Consider the following 21,190-nt stretch of genomic DNA (forward strand, 5'->3'; position numbering starts at 1 on the left):
CATTCACGCTGGGGAGAATGACTTGGTGAGGGATACTGGGGTGGCCCTACTAAGGAAAATGAAAAGGGATTTGGTCTGGGTGCGGGAAATGTGGCTGCAAGCGGAGGTGTTGTGGACTAAGTTGTTGCCCCGTAGAGTATGGAGGGGAGCAAGGAGCGAGGGTGCTATAGAGCGGGCTAGAAAAGGGATCAACAGAGAGATGGTGAAGTTTTGTGCCTCGGTGGCAGTAAAGGTGATGGATCATAAGGAAATAGTGTATGAGGGCTTTATGATTTTTAGGGAGGATGGGGAGCATTTGTTGGTTTATGGGAACAATCGCTATTTGGCGGACTTGTGCTGTTGGCTGGGAGATTGGGTGAAGAGTTGGAAATAAAGGAAAGTGGTTGGGAGGGTGGGGCAGAAAGAACACCTCGGGGGAGGGTTTTTCTGGTGCCGGGGGCATGGCCCCTTTTGATGTGGGGGGAGGGAAGCACAATGGGGGAATGACATGGGAAAGGAGGGGGTGGTGCTGTTTGCACAAGCGGGCCACCGCGGGGGAAAAGGTATTGAGCCTGGAGGGGCATGGCCCCATGGGGAAAGCGGGACGCCTGGGAAAGGGGTAAGGAGATGGTAGGGTCCAAGGGACATTTAGGGAGGAAATGGCTTTATTTAATTATTTAATTGTTGGGGGGAAATGAAAATGTGTAATTAGTTAATTGGTGGTTTAAATATTTCGTTAGTCTGTAAGGCCATGGAGCCAGGTGAGCATTAATTGTAAGCTTGGGCCTGTCACATTAAAGCGACCTTTTCCACTTTTAAATGAGTCTGGGTTTTTGTGCAGTAAGCCAAAAGTGGGGCACCGGGGGGAACGCAAAGCGTTTCCCCCCCGGGGAAGTTTTTGGCGCTGCACACGGCCAGCGAGTGGCCGTGGGGGCAGAGCGCCCCTCTGGGGTATTTAAGGGGGTAGGGAAGGTTCGGGAGGCAGGCGACGGTTGGACTTGGCGATTGTCCCGCCCTTCCACCCCTTCATTTTGGTTTAGGTTTGGGGTTTGGTTTATTAAAGGTGGGGGGGGAGGACCATGGGAGGTCGGTTGGTTTGGGTTTTTTATGTCCCAGGGCGGTTGGTGAGGGAGTTTTTTGGTAGGTTAAGGGGCGACTGGCTGGTAGTTTTGTGTGACAGGTCGGGGCAGTTGAGAAGTTGTGATGTAAAATTTATGTTGCTGATGTGGCAGGTCAGTCTGGCTGCAGGTCATAGGAAGGGGGAGATTGGTGTAGAGGGGAGTACAAAGGGGATTGAAGTGGGTCTGGGCTCCGGGGGCATGGCCCCTTTTGATGTGGGGGGAGGGAAGCACAATGGAGGAATGACACGGGAAAGGAGGGGGTGGTGCTGTTTGCACAAGCGGGCCACCCCGGGGGAACAGGTATTGAGCCTGGAGGGGCATGGCCCCATGGGGAAAGCGGGACGCCTGGGAAAGGGGTAAGGAGATGGTAGGGTCCAAGGGACATTTAGGGAGGAAATGGCTTTATTTAATTATTTAATTGTTGGGGGGAAATGAAAATGTGTAATTAGTTAATTGGTGGTTTAAATATTTCGTTAGTCTGTAAGGCCATGGAGCCAGGTGAGCATTAATTGTAAGCTTGGGCCTGTCACATTAAAGCGACCTTTTCCACTTTTAAATGAGTCTGGGTTTTTGTGCAGTAAGCCAAAAGTAAATGAAACAGCATAGTGCTGGAAATGAAATCCCCTCACAGTTTAACATCCACATTGACCATGTATGTTAAGGAATTTCCAATCCTGCTTAACAGTTTGGGAAAGGCATACATTGTAAGAGGCCGGCCAGGCCACTGACACACAGAAGGGAATCGGCGAGGAGGCGGTGTGGGGAGGTCTTAAGTCTCTTTTTATAATGAGGTAATGTATTTCTAGTTGTAAGCACAGCCTGAAACCGAGCAGAGTGAATAAAAAAACAAAATGGGAATGTTGAAATCATGGTAACAAAGAGTGATACAAAAAGAAAATATCATGTGATTGCTGAGGTCATGGCAATGACACCTCACATGCTTTAAAAAAGTAATCTTAGTTCTTAGTGGGCCTGCACTCATGCCAGTGCCAGCCACCTCAAACAACTACAATTCCTCAAATGCCGACTCCCAACTGTCACACCTTACACACCCAACGTTCCATGCTTGTGTTCCATGGCACGCAGCGGGTTCCTCGTGCCATGGAACAGAAGATCGGAACACATCTCCCCTTCAACAATGAATTAAGAAACACACAGCTAGAGAAATGAGAGCAAGAATTTATCACAGAAAACATAGTCTTTGAACTTGTCAGGGCAGCCAACACTGACTGAAATGGTCTCTCGAGTCATCTCTAAGATTGCACGACCCACCCGCACAAAACTGTCTCACTGTGCTGGGCAAGGTCTCCACCATTCATTTGATCTCTGCACTCCCTTTTCACTGAACCAATAACCTATTCATCCACATGCCATCCCCACTCATGGGAGGAATCTCCACTCTGCTTTCATAACAAGTAACATCTCCACTACTGAACTCATTTTCCACTATTCCACCCCTCCTTTTCAACCTGACAATCCTTTCTTGGTTCCACCATCCATTATTTCCCCAGTTTGACGGCACTACGACTCGTCCCAGTGACCACGACAGGTTCAAAATACTGTGACTCTCCTTTGGTTACTTTAAATGTTTTTTTAACTCAAACAACATCACCCACTAGAAGGTCATTCTGTTTGACACCCATCCAGTTATCAAACCCAACCTTGCTCTTGTACTGTTTCCAAAACCCTTTGGTGCACACTATCAAGATCCACAGCAGGCAACCCCTCACACAACAATCGACCAACCGAAACTGGCACCAACTTTGACCCAGCCTTCCTACCTCTCAACAATTCGAAAGGAGACACCTGTCACAACATTAGGCGTTGACCTATATGCCCACAACATGTCAAACATAGCAGACTGCACAGATACCCGGTTAGCTATTGCCCATTGAATGCAACTCTTCACCGTCCTGTTTACCCTCTCTACCAAACTATTCGCCTGTGGATTGTAAAGTGCGGTACACCAACTCTTGATTCCCATTTCATTTGAAAACATCTACATCTCCCTTGAAGTAAACTGCACCCCTTTATTGGTCACCAATATCTCAGGAGTACCTTCTCTTCCAAAAAGCTCCCGTAAATACTCAATCACGCTTACAGTGTTTGGCAAAGACATACATTTCACTTCACACCACCTGGAGTGATAATCTACCAGAACTAACGCGTAACACTCATCGGGCGACATCATGTTCATGGGATCCACAGCTCATTTGACCCATGGCCTCTTAGGCCAATCAACAATTTGCAACGGCACACTACAACACTGTAATCCCTTGTCAGCAGAGCAATAAACATCACATCCGTTAACTAACCAGTCAACCTCCTTGTCCATCCCGGGCCATCAATAACATTCTCATGGACGCCTCTTAGTATGTGTGGACCCCATGTGCCCTTCATGAGCCATTTTTAATAGCTTCCCTCACACTCCAACAGGTGGCACCATCCTGTGATCACGAATCAATATCCTCCACAGACATTTCCTCCTGGACCTTAGCATATACCTGCATCTCTCTGTCCAGAACCCGTTCTCTAGGCCACCCATTCAACACGTTGTGCACTACATGTGCCAGCACTTAGTAATTCCCTAACTTGCTCTTCCACTCATCCCGTGCTTTGGGACGCTCTCCATCTCTGGTAACAGAGACCATTTCAACATCATCCTCTGTATTCACATTAGCCTCAACATTCAATAAAGGCATCTGAGACAGGAAATCAGCTCTTATATTTCTATTACCCGGCAAACATTTGATAGTGTATTTAAGAGGCTAGGCTAGCCAACCTCAGACTCCCGATCTGCTCTACTGTAGAACACTCAAAAAGGGTTTGTGATCAGTCCTCAAAGTACAAACCGTACCCCAAACATATGATTTAAAATGTAGTACAGCCCACACACATGCCAGAGTTTCTCGTTCGATTACAGAGTACTGTTGTTCAGTTTTTCGTAGTGTATGCAATGCAAATGTTCATCTGACCTAACACTGCACCTAAACCACACAAGCTTGCGTCCACAGTGATCACACATGGGATACTTTCTCAAAACACACTAAAATTGGCGCATCCCCAATGCATCTTTTGATTGTTTCAAAACACTTTTCAGTCTCCTCCGTCCATTCAACAATTGTAGCATATCCAGGAACGAACCGTGAATAATATCCACTGAATCCCATGAACGACAGCAAACTCTCTCTATCACAAGGCCTTGAAGCCTGATTAATAGCTGTAACCAAACCCTCGCTCGGTTTCACTCCCTCAGCCGATATGGCATGACCCAAGTATTCCACTGATGCACTTAAAAAACACACACTTGGCCTTTTGTAAAGTCATTCCTCTCTCACGCAACCTCTTTAACACCTCAGACAGAACTCTTTTGCGTTAATCTTCGTTACGCCCAAATACCAAAAAGCCATTCTGAAATGCCACCACACTATTGAAACCTCTAAACATCTCATGCATGATGCGTATGAAAACAGAAGAAGTGGATGCCAGCCCAAATGGCAACCGTTTGAAATGATACGCTCCTTCTGGTGTCACAAAATCTGTCAAATGTCTAGAATCTGGATGCAGTTGAATCTGGTGGTATGCAGCTCTTAGATCTAGAGTTGTAAAACACTGTGCATCATATGCCACCTTTGCAATCAGATCTTCAAGCTTAGGTAATGGATGGCAATCCACCCAAATGCAGCATTAGGTCCTCTATGCAAAGCCGAATGTCTCCATTCAATTTTCTTTCCACCACCACAGTGACAACCACAATGACAATTTGCTCCGCTCAATAATTTGATCCTTAACCATGTTTTCGAAATGGTCAGCCAGTTCCTTCCGCACACTGGACGGTAGGGCTCTAACTCCTTGTCTGACTGGTTCTGCATTCCTCTTCAGTTTAATTTGATGCATGAAGCCCCGGGCTACTAAGCCTGTCCTCAAAAACTTTGCTGTTTTCTCGAAGAATTTTTTCCAAAATCACATCTGAGAGGTAGTCAAAACCTTTTCTTCACTCCATGGGGCCAAGACTATTTTGAATCGTGCCTGCGTCTCCCATCTGACACGTTTATGCCTTTTCTTTGCCACATACATTTTGTCCTCTGCATAGCGTCCCTTAAATTCTAGCATTGCGTGAAAATAACCTAGAAGTATTATTCTCTCTCCTTCATACTGCTCTGGTGCAATAAGAGCTTTCATCAGACCCACTTGACCAAACTTTGACATGTACATTTCTAGTGATATTATGCCAACAGTAGCACCAGAGTCTGCAAACAAGTTGACACACTTGCCGTTAATCTTCACCTTACAGCGTGGTAATCTGTTGCCCTTAGTGATTGTTAGGCCTGAATTATATGCAGTACCTTTTGGGAACACCACACACAATTAAGACTACAAATGACAGTACAATTTCACCTTTGGTACAAGCCTGTACTACACAGTTAAAGTGGTAGCAGTGGCTGAGCAGCCAAGCTTATCTCAAAAGTAAGTGAGCAGTATCAAATAGTTACACAAAGGCCAGCAATTACTATGATTCAGGCAAACACTGACTCAAGGTTTTCAAGTAAAAGAATATACCTTTATTTCACTCTTCAGTTATGTAACATTACACTATTATAAGCAGTCTAAAAATCACACTCTTAATACACCACACCGCTTCCCTTAAATGCCAGACATGTTAAGCTCAAAAAATGAAGTGGGAGCAAAATGGCACTCCAGCAATTTAAAAGGGAGGGAAAGACAGAAGTTAACAGAAATTGAATCACACAAACAGGTAAGTACTCAGGGCAATCGAACAAGAGAGACTACAATGATATAATCAGATAGAATAGGCTTAAGGACAAACTCAATGGTTCAAAAGACTTTTGCTCAAGATAATACAGTTCAGTGTAGTTCCCGGGAAAGTTCGTGGCACGGTTTCCGGACAAAGTTGGTTGGTAGAAAAGTTAGTTCAAAGTGAAGAGAAGGGCACGCCCTCGGATTGGTGAAAGATTTCAAACACTTTCACCGCGGCTGAACGAAACGAACAACCAGATTTGCACAGTACCTTAAAACGGAGAGGGAGCTGTAGCTGAGGCAGAAGTTCCTGGTAGTTCCTGCAGGCTCACGATTCCTGAAGCGACTGTCAGACTGATCAGAAGTAGGAAGACTGGAGGATCCTGCACTACCCAGGGAAGAAACCAGCAACAGAGCCAAGCAACGAATAAAAGGTGCACTCCTTAAAACCCAAGCAGGGTCTGACCTTCCTGGCTATCCGGCCCACTGTAGCTCTGTAAAGCGAATTCGACCAGAGGAGGGGTCCTGGCTTGCAGTTTGGGTGAACTGGTTGGTCCCACCAGCTCAAGGGAAGATGTTTCCTGGAGGATCTTCTCTGTCGTCGAATTCTGAAGATTCGGACCTGCAGCAGGGCTTCACCGGGCGGTTCAGTAGTTGCAGGGGTCCTCTTCCGTCAGTTCCTCATAGGTTCTTTCGTTCCAGTGGCGACTCCGCTCCTCCAGTCCCAGAGACATGATTTTTATGCAGTTTTCCCGCATTCATACAGCCTGGCTTTCAATCACACAGCAGGGTGGCTGTCCTGGCAAGGACAGTCCCCAGCCAATCAAACAGGAGTGTGACTTAGGTTACCAAGGGAACCCATGGTAGGGGTCCTAAAACCCCTCCCTCACATCCTGCCTACCCAGACTCTCAGGCACCTAAAGGAGGGCTTCTGTGTTGAAGCCCGCGAAAAGGCGATGAACAAAGGGACAAAATCTGGTTTGGCGCGTAGAGTAAAACAAGAGAAAGACATTTACAAAAAGAAATGGCGAATAAACCCAGCCGGAAACGACAAAAAGGGATAAGAATTAACCCTTTCCAATACTCCACGGAAGATGGGGTGTACTGGATCTGTAGTAGAAGTGAGTAAATAAAGTTAATGGCAACTTTATCCCTTCTGGGGGACAGTAGTCAGCCCCAGAAAATGGAGTCAGTGGGAAGTCTAAAAGACAACCCTGTGTCACTGCACTGAAGGTGCTGTGTAACACACATGGAAGAATATGGTGCTATGGAGTAGGTGAGTCTCTAGTGTCCAAGATCACACAAAAAGTAGGAGTACACATAGCAAAACACATGTAAGAGTGGGGAAAAAGGCTCACACTCTTAACAGGTGAAAAAAAAATCCTAGAAATCCAGCAAAGCTGCTGAGGGACTCAGTAGATAAGGGAAATCAGCCATTTATGAGAATTCTCCCTAACAGTGATTTCAGTATTTATGCTGACCATCACCACAATGTGTTAGCCATTACTGTCATCTTCTGCATCACTTCCTGCTGCAAGGTTCAACCGACCTCCTCTTCCCCATCGGCATGTCTTTGCAAAATGTCCTACACGTCTACAAGTGCTGCACTCTCTGCCTGCCACAGGATGCTATGTGCCTTACATTGCCACAACGATAGCACTCCCTTGAATCATATACAGTGACTCTTCCTCCTCTTTTGACAAATGAAGCTCCCACTCTTCACAACATCTTTGCTGGTCTCTCGTTGACATAGGAACACGATAGACTCCCACCAACATGCTTATCCAAAGCTTTCATTACACTGGCAGACACTTCCATGCCTTTTGCTATGTACACTGCGTGGTCCAAGGTGAGATCCCTACAACTCAACAGTCTTTCCTGGATTCTTTTACTGTTGCAACGCACCACAGTTTGGTCCCTCAAATGCTGATCAATAAGTTGTCCAAACTCACAATCAGTTGCCAATATTCTGCGTGCCGCAAGTTATTCCTCCACAGATTCATCTCATCGTTGCTGGTAAGCATACATGGGCGTAATTTTAGGGGGGGACAGGGGTGTTTGTCCCCCCCAACTTTCATGGCACACCATTTTGTCCCCATTCATATGGCTGGAGCACATTTTCTTCAGATGTCATGTCCCCTCGAACTTTTCCAGCAAAGTTACTCCACTGCAAGTATACAAGTGGTGCTTTTCCAAAAATCACATTGGATTGCAAATCATAGTGCTTCCTCATGCGCAGTACAGCCTCTGTGTGTGTGTGTGTGTGTGTGTGTGTATATATATATATATATATAATCTGTCTCTTCATCCTGGACATGTACTACAGGCAAATAGTGGAAAACATCATCTCCTTCCAAACCTAAGGCATTGACTACTAACGCAGCCTTCTACTCTACACTTTGCGTGGTCAGAGTTCACCTCACTGTATTTAGTAAAAGATACTGAAATGCTGTTACACACCCACTGCCCTCCACCTCATTCATGACGGGATTACAGGGCACCACCTCCCGAAACTCTCACCGCATCCTCCAGCTTACTTCCACTCTGTTGGAGGGTTGGCGTCAATAAGGCCACCTTTTACACGCCAGCATTCACCACACCAGTGCAGGCCCCACATGAAGTGGATCCTCGTCACCACTTGTGGCAATGAAAGAAAGTACACTAAGTAAGTAAGTTAAGGACCGCACGCAGGCCAGCGCCAGCCACCTCAGCTAGCCACAATTCCCCAACTGACAAATCCTAACTGCCACACCTCCTGCTCCTGCACCCAACCTTCCATGCTTGCGATAACACGATTTTTCATATGATTGCTTAGAAAACGTGGAAGATGATGAACTGTAAGAGGCGTCAAGTTCATTGAATTGGGTCAAATGAAGGGTTGTGAATTTGGGCAGCCAAAAACCTATGGAAAAGTGCGGATTGGTTGGTCAGCCATGCGTCACAAAGCCAGAAAGTGATATTGGGCTTTTTCATATTGGAGGACTGAAAAATAGGTAACCAAAACGAAGGCTTGGTTAATGTAGACAATGCCTCAATTAAGCCATTTTAGGGCTGTTTTAAGCCAAGCGACCTAAAAAAACATAGAAGACAGGAAGTCAAAGCCTTCCTAAAATTACACTGGTTTTTAAAAGTGTGACTTCGAGTTGAGGAGCCTCGGCAGTTTTCTTCCACTTACTGAAGAACAGTTTGTTTTCAAGAAGACATTTCATTGATTTTATGGCTATCCAGAGTAACGAGATGCCATGCCATCACAAGAGAATATACCAAACAACCGAGGGTAACCAAAAATTCCCTAATCAAACGCCTTAACCAGGTGCAGGCGTCCCTGTGTATGTTGGCCGGGTAGTGGGTACCAAGATACAGCCAGGATTACAAGAATTACCCTGTCTAACCATTTCCGGTGCTTCTGCATTCACTTTCACAAGAGCCGGGTGTTAGTAGGATTGCTAACTCTGGGCATTAGATATGTATTTGCAAGGCAATGTCTTATCATGCCCCAGCACTAACACCCTTTGCCAGCATTATGACAGGACCTGGAAAATGCCTACCCCATGCATACGTAAAAGCCAAAACTGTTGACTTTGCCGGTGCTTGTCTTGGCACATTGTTAAGCATGTTGCTGCTTTGGCTTCCCAAAAAAAGGAAATGAGTTTGAATTGTTGACGCATAAAATAGCATGAGTTCCTTTCCCAACATGTTATCTAAAGCTATGATCGTATAAATCTTTGATTTGGTAGCAAATTAAATACTGTGTCTGGTAACGGAGGCCACATCCCCAGACGGATAAAGACAAATAGGGCCTGATTTACAAAGCATGTTTGAATGGGTTTTTCCCATTCAAACCCGCTTTTATAAATCAGGCCCATAGAGTCTTACCAGAGACAGTCACTTACGTGGAGAATGGTGTAAAGTGCAAGTTCCCTAGGGAGCAGCTCAAGCGTGTTCACAAGGGATAGAGGAATGGTATGCAGACATAATGGAGGCCTGTTACTCTTAAGCACAGCCAACGTGGAACAAGAGGGCGACCCGAGAAATTATGAGACGAGAATAGACCTGGGACTCCAGTGTATCGGTTTTTGCTAAAAGGCAGTGTTCAGAACCGCCCGAGGCATGGCAGTCTGTGCAGTGTTCCAGAGGACCTGCTGTCAGAGGGGCCCCGCAAGGCACCAGTGTCTGCCTGAACTGCTGTGCAGCTTCTATGTACTAAGCTCGGGTGAAGCCAACGTGTCGCCTCCCAGCAGAGGCATTGCTGGGGAGGGAGGGGGGGTTGGAGGGGGCTGACGGGGCTATAGCCCCGGGACTTGTGGTTGTAGCGGCCCTCTAGAGAGACACCAGTTCTCAGAGGCCCATCAGTAGCTGAAGGCCCCTTAATGACTACTGTCACTTTCTTTCTTCAAGTAGCGCATTAAAGTAGGGGTGATTTACAAATGATGGCCCATTTAAGAGAACATTGTTTTTGAGATGTTTGTAACGTTTCTGTTTTAAGAAATGCAAATGGTCATTTTCATTCTGAAAGCACACACAAATCACCAGTTAGATGCCTCCAGGTCAATTACAATACATAAAACAAAACAGATTAACATTTGCTACATTATTTTCAGGTGTTCATATTTAACGCACCAAAAAGTTGATTTTTGGTATCATCACATCATATATGAACCCTGCATTTTTCTAACAATGAAACACAATGAGGTAACCTTTTCACACATTACATGTTGTTGTTAAGTCTTGAAAATGTATTTTCAAAAACCAAAGTCAATTTATTTTGCAGAAATGCATTTTGGTATTTGTAGTAGCCCAGTCAAGATGGGGGACTAATGCCACAATTGTACACTATTTGCTTCACATATTTCTGTAATGATTTATATATTTCAGTGGGTACCTTACTATTGTATGTGTACTTTTGAAGTCATCTTTATAAAGCAGAGTATTGTTGAAACCCATATGTAGGGTCGAGGAGGGGAAATGATGAGAGGGGAAGCGAGTCCTAAATATTTGGCCAGTATGGGGCAAGAGGTTGCAATACAGGAGATTGGTGCAGTTATTTTTCCCTGATTGTGGCCATGTGCTGCTTTTCAGGGCCCAAGTAAAAGGATATATGTGGGTGTACAGCGTAACTTTTTTCAGAGGGCCGAAGAAACCCCCTTGGGTGTTTTTTTTTAGGTCTGCAAGCTTGCTCAAGGATTTGGCTACGAGGATTTCACCCAGGTTGTCATGTTTTCAATGCAGACACTTACCCACAAGACGCATATGATCATCAAAGTACTTTCTCGTATTGGGATTATGTTTTCTAGGAAATGTTTCACTACAAATTTGCTGGATTAAAAATGTGAGCACCTTTTATACCTGGCCAGTGTATTTAATAAAACATGTCCTCTCTGGTTATTTTTATGTTGTTGAATACTAAATGTGTATCTTTCAGTTTAAGATCTGTTCACTTACTCTGCGTATATTCTTGGGTGCCGGCTTTTGCTATGGGGCGAATGTTCCCACACTGAGTGAAGCACGGGAGCCATACTCATCCCCATGTCAAAACACCACATTTTACAGCACGTTTATTTATTCCTTTATTTTTTACATTTGTAGAAAGTGCACAAAGCCCTTGGATATCTATGGGCTGTTGCAGTGGAAATAGGAAAGAAGACATGATTTTCAGGAAGGTCTAAACGTATAACATCACAGCAACAGTCTCCCAACCTAATCATTTGCCTTTGCAACTTTCTGCTATAGGATCCCCTGCTATTTTGCACCCAATGAAAAGTTTTGGCCGGCTCACCCCCCCCCCCCCCCCGCCACCCCCCCTCCAATCAAGGTTCAGGGGGTATATTAGGCTACCTTCTCATTTTGTAGTGAGCAGTAACTGATAAACGTAGTTGTTGCTATTATTTTTTTGACCGTCAAAATCATCCTTAACTGTAGCTTCTGAAATAAAATCATATTGCTAATTTGAACAATATGCCAAAATATACACACAATAAAGATAAAAACAATCATGAAACAGCTGCAAAAACAGCAGTTGGTTTCAGTTGGCAAAACACAATCACCATGTTTGCAATGCCGTCCACAGATAATGTTTTTAAACCAAAGTTCAAAAGACCTTTTGCAAACAGGTATCTATCAATTACATCTGGGAAAAGATGTGTTCCAAGTTCCGGGATTGCAGACTGCTCTGAAATCCTGCCTTCTCCGCTTAACCAAAGTGAGTGCTCTGCAACTTTACCACACTATGCCTTATCTGTCAAAATCAGAAGTCTACACAAGGTATTCAGCAGTGTGCTACTTCAAAAAAATGCCTCACTCCTGATATTGCCACATAGGCCAATGTTTATATTGACAATTCATATACTGGGAGTCACAGTGTTTGTCTACTACCTTACAGATTGCAACATCATTTAACTTCCCATGATACCTTTGCGTACTGAAGACTCATTCTGTGATATCACTAATGTGACTATCTATGCAAATTAGGGGGGCTGCACACATCTTTTGCCGCCCAGGGCTCCACAAATCCTAGGGCCGGCACTGGGCAATGAATGAAATTAACAACGTCCTAGCAAAAAAAGTGTTATTAATTGCCTGCGAAAGACAACACTGCATAGGTGAAGCTGGTGGCCGCAGGGGCTGTGTGTGCTGAGTAGTCAGAAAAAGGGCAAACATGACTGGTCTGGTAGCTATGGTCTACACATATCTGCTGAGCCTTTGGAGTGGGCATGATTTCCTTCTGTAAATGGTTTCAGGTTCCAGCATGCACAGGACCAAGCTTGGACGTACTCTGCATCCACACTGAAGGGCTCGGTTACCTTATCGGCTGCCGATAACCTTGTCCATGGCTTGTCTGCCCGCCTGTCATAGTCCTGTGCTTTTGCCACCTCCACATAGTCGCTGAACCGAATGAGGATTTTTCTGTCTCGAAGCTCGTCAACTGTCGGCCTCTGATTCAGCTGTAAAAAGAATTGGGGACAAAAACAAAAATGCATGTATTTATTCTAGTGCATTTATAGAACGCTAGATGATTGGAAAAAATAGTATCACAGTGCTAGCACAAATACCAATTAAGAGACAATATATTCTGAGGGCATAGAACACTTTTCATACTTTAGGCACTGTTGTCTTAGCTCGTGAAATGTGATTATTGATTTTATGAAGGGGTTTGGGCTATTGTGCATGAGAATATGAAAAGAGATTTTGGAGCGAGAGGTGGGTAGGTGCCTAAAACATTGTCTGATTTATAAACTAGTGCGTCCAAGAACCATGTACTTTCGCCCTCCCTTCACGTCACAATCTATATGCCAATTCGGTTCATACCACCAACCCAGCTGGATTGTGAGTGCCACTAGTGTGTTCTGGTGAGGAGCAATTTCCGAAGGTTGTATTCATTCTCTCGTGCACAAGTTATTGCTTGCCTCAAGCGTCTCAATCCCTGAACACTTTCCAGCTGTTATATGTGTTCTCCGACCAATCCCTCCCAACTCCAACACCCAGTTCATAAGAGATCTTTTCAACCAACCTGTAAGTTGAGATATCACCAGTGTTTGTTGTCTCTAAGATAGCTAACATAGATACGAAATGACATGAAGACCCTTGATCCAGGCTATAATATCCAGTGGTGGAGCCTGGGGGGGTGGGGTTTAAGTGGGGCGATCACAGAGCCCTTGAGCCAGTCTCTCTTCCTGGTGAGCCTCTACCCCTCTCCCTTCATGCGATTGGTTGGGTTTTTTCAGGAGGAGAATGCAGGAGTGCTGCCTTTCCTAGCAATACATCCTCCTGACTTCCCAGGTACAACGTAGTCCAGAGCTGTAAGTGAAGGCTGCAACTGAGTAGAAGCACAATGCTCCCTGAGAAGCAGTAGTCTTAGGGGCTTAGGGATCATTCTGCCTGGGAGGGAAGAAAGCCAGAGGCCGAAGCTAGCCATCTTGTGATGTATGACGTAACCTTCCAGCCCCCTGAGGAGTTCGGACCTGAGGGCTGGGAGAGAGGACCCTAGCATCACCCCATCAGCGGAAAAGGTATGTTTAACAAAAAAAAGAAAGAAAAAGCGGGCAAGAGAGTTTAGATGTGTTTGTGCGGGTGGAGAGTTTGAATGAGTGTGTTTGTGTGCATGTATTCGTGAGTGTTCACCTGTGGAAGGTGTGTGTTTTACAGGAAAATGCTGGCATATATTGTGGACACAGGCACCATGACCCTGTCCTTAAGTGTGGCAGTGTTGGCTTATATTGTAGGCACCATCAGGATAGTGTTTTTCAGTGGCAAAGCTGGTGTATATTTGAGCACAGGCAGCATGAAGAATTGTTTTGTAAAGGAATGGTGGCAAATAATGATGCCTGTTGTGTACTAACATGTGCTTTACAATGGAAGTGTTGGCATATAGTGTGGGACACCATCATTACAGTTTTTTTTACAATGGCAATACTGTCATATTTGGAATGTCTGTCAAATGTGCTCTCATTGATGAGTGGACTCTTTCCTCGTACTCCGGCGAAGTGTTCATGCCTCCTGAGTCACCTTCCTCCCCCCTCAGCTGCTGGAGCAGCGAAATACCCATGTCGGTGACCTATGTGACGTTGTGCAGCTGATTTTTCTGCACCGGTCTTGCTGCTAGGCCGCCTAGGCATCGTGCCCTTCCATCTCTCTCTGCACTCTCACTCCATGGTGCTCACCATCTCCCCTATTTACTCTAACTACTACTCTATCAGCTATTCGAAAGTTCAAGAAAGATCGCCTGGTCTCCAACTCAGGCCTGCCAATTGCTTACACCTACTTCAAAGCTTTTTCCACACAGACTGTCACTGACATCCTCTTTGTCGCTCCCTCTCCGGACCTATCGACTCCCTATATGGTCTCAGTCCTCTCCCTTTTCTCTTGTTTGCCCATTAATGGCAGTACCAGATGGGAAGTACTTTTGGCATACTTCCAATCCTATATATCATTAATGTCTACCAGAATGACACTGTCGCCCAGGGCTCTCAACCCAACCTCCTCCTTCTTCACAAGCGTCTTCCGTCACACATCAACTTCCTCCCTTCCTCCCTTCTCCTGCCTCTCCTCCTTCTGCCACCCCCTGACCCCTTCGCCACCACTGACGGGTGTACCACATCCATGTACCCCTCCTCGGAAGCCCTTCAAAAGGTGGCAACCAGCTTAAGCTAGCCACCCTCAACTCTCGCTCTGCCGGTAAACACTCCTCTGACATCTGTCCCCTTCTTGAAGACTTTGGCCATGACGCTCCGCTCTCACTGAGATGTGGTTCACTGCCAGCTATGTCACTGCTTTTGACACACCCCTCCCTGAGGGTTACAAGATCCTCTCTAAGCCCAGGCCTAACCGGCCTGGAAGCAGAGTGGCATTGATCTTCCTTAAATGGGTCGATGCTACTATCATTCCCACTCTGACCTACTTTTCCTTTGAATGCCTTGTCTGCAGCCTTGGTGTCTCTCCAAATCTCTCCTTGACTCTCACCACCATCTACAGGACTCGTGGTTCAGTCTCCCACTTCCTCTCTGAGTGGTCTGATCTCACTTCTTCTCTTCTTGCTGCCTTCTCCAAACTTCTCCTCCGAGACTTCAATATTCACCTTGACTCCTGATTCGGCCACTGGACTCCTCTGCAGCCTCTGTGACTTTCTTTCCCTCACCATTCATCCCTCTGGTCCGACGCACTCAGCCGGACATACCTTGGATGCTCTCATCTCAGCAGACATCCCCATCTCCAACCCTCTCACTACACATCTCTCCTGGTCTGACCATGCTCACCCGTCCCGTCACCTGGATGTCTTAGGTGCCCTGGCTAAGCCTCTACTTGCCCTGCCAGTCTCCTTCTCCATCATTTCACTGATGAAGCGAGTGTCAGTTGCTGCTTTTGCCACCACTTTCATTGCCCCTCCCACTCCTGACACGAACTATCGCACTGTCTCTGCCCCTGCTAATCTTCACCTCTCCATCACCAACACCCTGGACATCCTTGCCCCTGTCATGAGGATCTGCATGAAGCCTGCCTCAAGCGCAACACATTGTATGAAGCCGACCTAGTCTCTCTGAGTGCAGAATTGCTGAGCGGAAGTGGTGGGTCTCAGGCAAATCCTCCAACATACTGGCCTGCCGCCTGCTCCAAAGGCAATACAGACTCTTCATCTTCTCGAAGAAGAGGGCCCACATCCAAGCCTGCATCTCTCGGGCCACTGACAATATGACAAACTGTTTAAAATGTGCAAGGAACTCGCCAAGCCTGCTGCAATCTCCACTTCTCCCCTGCCATCCCTGACCCTCTGTACTTGACTGGCCTCCCACCTCTTACTCAAAAATCAGGACGTCCTGTCCTCACGCTCCTCTACTCCCCTCTCTCCTCCCTTCCCAGTTCTCGTGACTCACCTGGGCCCTTCCTCCTCTTCTCTCCTCCTCTCCTCTTTCTCGCCCATAGCACCGGGTGAGGTTGCTAGACAAGAGCTATATAAACAGATGAAAAAAGCCCTCTCTATGAAAGTCTCCTCCAAACAGGTGCTCCCCCTGCTTCTCCAGAACTATCAAGGACAATGTTGCCTCCCTTGCGCCAACCTTGGCGATTTCTGTAATCACTCCTTAGCCACTGGCTCCTTCCCACATCAAGTACTCCCTTGTGCATCCTCTCCTCAAAAAGTCCTCTGCCCACCCCTCCTGCCAGGCTAGCTACCGGCCTATATCCATTACCCCCTTCCTGGACAAACTCCTAGAGAAGCTGGTTATCTCCCAACTGCTCCAAAACACTGAATCTGTTGGTTGTCTCCACAAACACCTGTGAAGACGTGCTCTCAAATCTCGATTCCAACATTTCATTGGTTCTTATCCTTCTTGATCTTTCCTCTACCTTCAACACCGTCAATCGTGCCACCCTGACAAATCGGTTCTGTGACAACCTTGCCATCACGGGCCTGGCACTGGACTGGTTGACCTCATTCCTCTCTGACCGACCTTCCCAGGTTCAACTGGGCCCTTTTCTCTCCCTTATCACACTCTCCACCAGCAGCATCCCCCAAGGCTCTAGCCTCTCGCTGTGGCTCTTTAACATCCACCTTTCTCCTCTTGCCCACCTGATATCCTCCTTCTCTCCTCACTTCCAATGTTATGCAGACGACACACAGATGTCCTTCCAGCTTCCCACTACTGCCTCCTCTTTCTTCTCTCTCATGCCTGACTGTCTGTTATTCAGGCATGGTGTACTGCCAATGACCTCTGCCTTAATGCCAGTAAGACTGATATCCTTTCATTGGGACCCCAGATCCCCCCTTCCCACCTACCCTGTGGCCGCCCTCTATGGGTCCCCTCCCCTCCCCCTCTTGTGAGGCAAAAAACCTTGGTGTCATCTTTGACTCCTCTCTCTCTCTCTCTCTCCTTCTCTCCTCACATCGCACACATTGCCAAGAAGGCCCACTATCAGCTGCACCTCCCCAGAGGCATTCTCCCTTTCCTCCCCTTCCCCCAGAAACTCAATCTCTCCAGAGCTCTGGTCATCTCTAGGCTGGAGAACTGGAACAGCCTCTTCCTCAATCTTTCTTTATCCTCCCTTCGCCCCCTTCAACTAATCCAGAATAGGATTGCAAGATGTATCCTTGGTCTCAAACCCATGGACTGCATCTCTCTAGCCCCAAAATCTCTCCACTGGCTTCTGGTTGCTTCTAGGATAAAGTTCAAGACCCTTTGCATCACCCACAAGGCTTTCTGGGGCCTCGGACCCTGCTACATCCAACTCACTCTCCCTAAATACCTCCCTGCTAGATCCCTTTGGTCTTTTAGCTCCAACTCTCTGCAGATCAGACGCTTCTCTATGTAGAGATTGGGGGTTAGAACGCTCTCCTCCACAGGAGCCTCCCTCTGGAATGGTCTTGCTGCCTCTCTCAGTCTTGAGCCGGATCTCGTTATGTTCCGGAAGCACCTCAAGCCCCTCCTTTTTGCTTCTTCCTTCCCACTCCCCTGCTAACATCCCTGTCTGCCAGTGACTGGCTGCCTGGTTCCCTCTTAGTTTTACAGGGAACTATCCAACCCCATCCCGATCCAGGTCACCCTCACATCGCACTTAGCATGTGGACCCCACCCCCTGCAATCCCTGGTACTTGCCGTCTTGGCCTCCCGATATCACTTACCTAGTCCCCGTGGCCCTCTTCCCCCCTCCTCAAACCCCCACTCTATCACTTACACTCTCTCTGCTTTACCCTGCACTAGCATTTCGCACAGACCGGCAGCCTCCCACCCCCCCGCACTTCTTGTTACTGCACTTGCACGATCCAAATGTCACAAGGCCGTGTAGGACCATTATTGTCATCTTTCTCCCTTGTTTCCCCAATCCCCCTTTTTGTGTTGTGGCACCTTGAAACACCATTTGTTGTATAAGCGCCTTACAAATATCCAATAAATAAAGACCCAGGCAGCATGAAAACGAGTTTTACAGGGTCATGCTGACATACACTGTGGATGTGACCTCAGGAACATGTGCTTTACATTTGCAGTGCTTGCATTTTTTGTGGGTACCATTACAAAAGTGTTCTACAATGTCAATGCTAGCATGTATTGGGGCGCAGACATCATGAAAATGTTTTACAATGTCCTTGGTTCTATTCGTGCGTTAATGTACAGAACAGATTGTGATCTGCTTTCGGTGAAATGGAGTGCATCCTGAGTCAGGGCTAGCCTTCAGTGGAGAGTGCACCAGCACTGAGCATGCACTGAATCGAGAGCGTCTGTGCAACACATTAGCACTGGTTTCTAGCAACGGAGACTTCGCCTGCATGAGATGATATGTTTGCTCTATGTTGTATTATAAGTTTTCTGTACGAGGGATTGCCCTATAACAGGAGGGGGGCGATGTCCGTGCTTCCATTCTGGGTAATTGGGCTCTGAAGGTGGGCCCACTGGTTGTGCAGTGCCACCGCTGTGGATTCCAAAAATCTTAAGTAGGTTTTTGGTCCTGCTCTGGTACAGGCCGTCATTCTTATATGCACTCCTGCCAATCAGGTAAATCATGTGTCTAACTACTTCGTAAAAAGAAACCTAGGATAGTCACCGGTAAAGGTTGGAGGCTTTATGTGGACCCAGGCAACTTAATTCTGGGAGGAAGAAAGTGCCCAGGCTTGAATGTTCTGAACTGGTTCCAGATACCAAACAGTGGTTGCTTCTAGGACAGCGTTCATCGGTGAAGGCGATTGGCGATTTCCCTAAAGAGACTCTATATGCAGTCTCTGCGGTGTGGAATAGGATTCCGAAAAATAGAGACACTCCTGTGACACAGCACTAGGGCCGGAGCACATACATACTACCCTGCCTCATTACCTCATAGCACCCAGAAGGTGTAAGTGCTCCCACACCGAGTGAAGGGAAGAGGCTTTGGGCTAACATTACCAAAATGACCGCAGAAGATGACCAGTGATGTTCCTCACCTTACATACTGCTCTGAGCAGAGAGTGTGGGTGAACACGCTAGGGAGAAAGGTCTGGGCAATGCTGCAGTGCCTCACATAGCGAGGCAAGGTAACTGCTGTTACCATCAGCAGGCCCGGAGAGGGGCAGCCCAGCCTCTCCCCCCTCACTGCTCCTCTCCTCCCCCCTAGTCGAAGAGACATGCAGTCTGTACAGCACAATACTGAGGAAGGGTGAGGTGTGAGCAATCACCTCACCCTTCCTTCGTGCAACAAGGTTCTAAGCACCTAAGGAAACCAAAAGGCAGGCAGGGATCAGGTTCAAAGACCTGCCCCCCCAGCGGGCCAGATAGTCGGCCATCCGGCCAGGGGCTGGAACTTAACAACCCCCACTACTATACATATCAAAGACCCAGGGCTCCCCTGGGTCTTATAAATACAGAGCAGCATGCTCTGAGAAAACACAATTATTTTGTGGACCCTGAATGGGTACCCAAACACACAAGAGGTGCACTGTTTACTCGGTGCCTTCCAAACCTTTGCTTCTTTACCACAAAACCCTCCCACCCTACAAATAAGGGAGAAGGACAAAGGAAAAGAAGTGCAGGGTACTGTACGGTGCCCACAACAAGTCGTGGGACATGAGAAGGCGGGCACGGGCCAGAGGGGGTAACCCCAAGGCCCGGTGCCCAAAAGTATTGTTACTATCTTATGATATGTGATTATTTTTATTTGCATAACCATAACTGTACAATAAAACCTATGGCCTTTTTTTTATTGCCAACAATAGGCAAAAAATGTGTGAGCCAAATTATTCTGGGTGAGGGTATGGGTTCGGCAAATTGTACAAATATGCATGCATATGGGTTCAGCAGTTACACGTGCGGTGGCTTGGCTTTTAATCTAAGCTGCTAGCTATGTCCTCAAAGCGGGCCCGCACGTAAGGGAGGGCATGCATTCTAGTGTTACACAGTAGACTGTTCTAACGCACACTATTTTGCAAACGCTGAAGCCTTACAGAGAGAGCCATGCGTTGATGTCTGTTAATGCAAGGCCTTGTGTTATATGATGAAACTAACATTGATGCATACCGATACCCACACCCACATATGTTAGGCAGAAACCTGTGCAGTTCCCTTAGGGACCACTGCAAAATGTTTAGGACTACAGGAGTTAGCAGTAAACCCAATTGGTAGCAGTCTGCACCACCCAGATTTACCTGGTAGCTGTGGCTGAGCAGTCAGACTTCTCTCAAGAAGAGTTAGGCAGTATACAGAGCATACACAAAAGGTCAGTCAAACACAGTAGAACAAGCAAACACTGACCAGAGCTTTGGTGTAAAAGATATATAATTATTTATTTAAAAACACATCTATGAAAACACACTGGCACTAATATCAAGCAAGTTCAAAAACACGGTCACTGAAGTATATACACTCCCTTAAAAGAATATTAGACAAGTCTTAAGTAAAGCACCACTTATTTTCAGACAGCGGTGAGCGCTTAACGCAGATGGCACTCTAATAATTCGGTTTAAAAGGGAGAGAAAGGCAGAGCATAAATTGAAACAGATCCCAACACTTTCAAACGAACACAGCAGGAGAGGAAGGCATAATCAAACCGTGAAGTTAGAGTTCAGAAAGCCGGATCCACTTTAAGAGGATCAGAACGAAATGTGTTCATGGTCACAGGGTTGAAAAGTGCACAAAAGTCTCGAAAAGGTTCAGAAAGAAGTTGGACCAAAAGAAAGGGACCAGTTAGATGGTCAAGAGGCCAGCCCAGTCTAGAAGGTTAAGGATTTACTGTCACCTTGTAGCAATCTATAGAAAGGGAGGTCAGGCGGACACAGTACCTTGAAATGGTGAGAACACTCCAGAGGGGGCAGTTGTTCCTGGCAGCGGTTGCGAGTCTGTGCTTTGTCCGGCAGAAGAGAAGGTCTCGTCGGGGAGGAAAGC

At 46.7% G+C, this 21,190-nt stretch overlaps 1 protein-coding gene across 4 annotated transcripts in view; it reads right to left on the reverse strand.

Moving 5' to 3' along the window:
- PHACTR3 (phosphatase and actin regulator 3) overlaps nt 1-21,190 on the reverse strand; it is a 1,074,680-nt gene that overhangs the window by 10,645 nt on the left and 1,042,845 nt on the right. For all 4 annotated transcript variants that reach the window (XM_069651038.1, XM_069651037.1, XM_069651041.1 and 1 more), the window contains one exon: nt 12,659-12,799. In XM_069651038.1, coding sequence (XP_069507139.1) covers nt 12,659-12,799 — 141 coding nt within the window. The remainder of the gene's footprint in view (nt 1-12,658; nt 12,800-21,190) is intronic.

The sequence above is a fragment of the Ambystoma mexicanum genome, chromosome 3p (genome assembly GCF_040938575.1).
Source record: "Ambystoma mexicanum isolate Mex_15411 chromosome 3p, UKY_AmexF1_1, whole genome shotgun sequence".
Classification (NCBI taxonomy): Eukaryota; Metazoa; Chordata; class Amphibia; order Caudata; family Ambystomatidae; genus Ambystoma; species Ambystoma mexicanum.